Raw genomic sequence first — 1,829 nt, 5'->3', positions numbered from 1 at the left:
GGATAATAAACTTCCTGTTCTGAATGTGCTAGCTTATTGCCTACAACTCCATGAAATTCCATGTGCAAATATTGGCTGCTGTTACTTCCACATGACGGCACAACTACATTGGATGTAAAATCAGTACTTTGATCATTTGGTGTAATTAAATATCAACAAATTGTCATCTCTTTATTCAGACACTTCTGACCTCACGGGCTCTTGCGCGTTCAACCTTCGCAAACTTGGCCCTGGACTTAGCACTGAGGGTGCCGCCTCCCCAGTTCTTGCGGATCTCCTCATAGCGGTCGTTGTAGTTCGTCTTCACTACTTCAATGAGCTTGTTTAGGTTGTTACGGTCATTGGCTTCCACCTGTATAAAAGATAACAAAAATGGCTTGCTACAATCTAAGTGGTTTCTTTCCCCCCCCACCCTCTAATTTTACTGCATGTCAATACTAATTTCATGTGGTAATAGAATTTGGCTAATACTTACATCAGTGAGTGCCAAGCAGTAGCATTCTTCCTGCGAACTACCATTCCCATTCTAGATTTGTTTCCAACAATGCAATATGGAACGCCCATTTTGCGGCACAGGGCTGGCAAGTGCAGGATAATCTGAAATAAGGGGTTTTAATGTATCACAACATCAACAAATTTTAAAGGTTCAGAAATTTACAAAAAATAACAATTCACAACATTTTCAGTTACCAACCTCAATGGGGTCAACATCACAGGCAATGATCACAAGACGAGCCTTCTTCTGCTCCACAAGAGTAGTAATAGTGTTAACACCCATGCGCACGCTCAACTTCCTTTGTTGGCACGTCCTCCTTGCCGGCAGCACGCAGTTCGGCACGCTTGCGCAGACGGGCAATTTTGGCCTGCTTGCTCTCAGGACGGTACTTCTGCAGAAGCTTGAACAGTTCCCTTGCTACAAGTAATCATCATTATTATTAAAATCTTTCAAATGCATCAATAATTACAAAAGTATTCCATTTCCTCAGTAAAAGGTGGTAAAGATTGTCACCAGCAATGTATGATAGCAAATACAGTCATCATTTACACTATGTAAAGGTTACCAACACAGAAGTCATTTCACCTTCCAGTGTTACCCTTTCAGAGTTTTGTGCAAACTCAAGGGACAAGCATTGCACCCAGCACCACCTCCACTTCCACAGAGGTCTATGGGCGACTTACAAAAACAAAGATGATCCTGCACCGCTCTGTAAGAGCCTAAGGATCTTTGCATCCTGCACCGTTCAACAGAGCCTAAGATCATTCAGATCCTGCACCGCTCTGAGGAACCTAAGGATATTACAAGTCTTTTGGTACCTTTCTGGGAATCGAGACGCTGCTTGAATTGGTGGATTGGGGGTGGGACCTTCAGTCTCCTCAGGAGGACAGATCGCTGACGCTGAACACGGATGTACCTCGGCCATTTCAAGAAGCGGCTCAAGTCACGCTTGGGCTGGATGTTTCCACCTGCAAATCGTTTATGGAGTCAGTAATCAACAAACCAGTTTCAGGAATAGTTAAAACTAAGTTTGCCATACTACGAGAAAGTGCAAAGGGGGAGGGGGGATATCCTTCATTCACAGCATTATTTAATACTTGCTTCAAAAATTTTTACTTTAGCATTCAAAATTAAAAGGTGAACAAAAACTGGTTTTCATATTAACAAATAGAAGCTAAAGTTGGAAATATTCATTTAGTACAACAACTGTTAGCTGCTCAGTCTAACAGGAACTAACCAATGCCAAAGTTTCGTGGCCTCTTCTCAAATAGGGGGTTCTGGACCTTCTTGGGGGGTGCGGGTTTCTTGGTGACTAGAGGGCTGCTGCAACCTT

At 42.9% G+C, this 1,829-nt stretch overlaps 1 protein-coding gene across 1 annotated transcript; it reads right to left on the bottom strand.

The window, feature by feature from the left end:
• Positions 1-157: 157 nt before the first annotated feature.
• LOC119591380 (60S ribosomal protein L7a-like) lies at positions 158-1,808 on the bottom strand (the record flags this gene model as incomplete). Its single annotated transcript, XM_037940122.1, is given in 7 exon segments — positions 158-352; positions 476-495; positions 498-597; positions 695-785; positions 787-913; positions 1,315-1,464; positions 1,734-1,808. Coding segments are annotated over 7 exon segments (740 nt in total), but the record flags the coding sequence as incomplete, so codon positions are not given.
• Positions 1,809-1,829: the final 21 nt, after the last annotated feature.

The sequence above is a fragment of the Penaeus monodon genome, chromosome 28 (genome assembly GCF_015228065.2).
Source record: "Penaeus monodon isolate SGIC_2016 chromosome 28, NSTDA_Pmon_1, whole genome shotgun sequence".
NCBI lineage: Eukaryota > Metazoa > Arthropoda > Malacostraca > Decapoda > Penaeidae > Penaeus > Penaeus monodon.
This window is presented reverse-complemented; position numbering and strand designations above follow the sequence as displayed.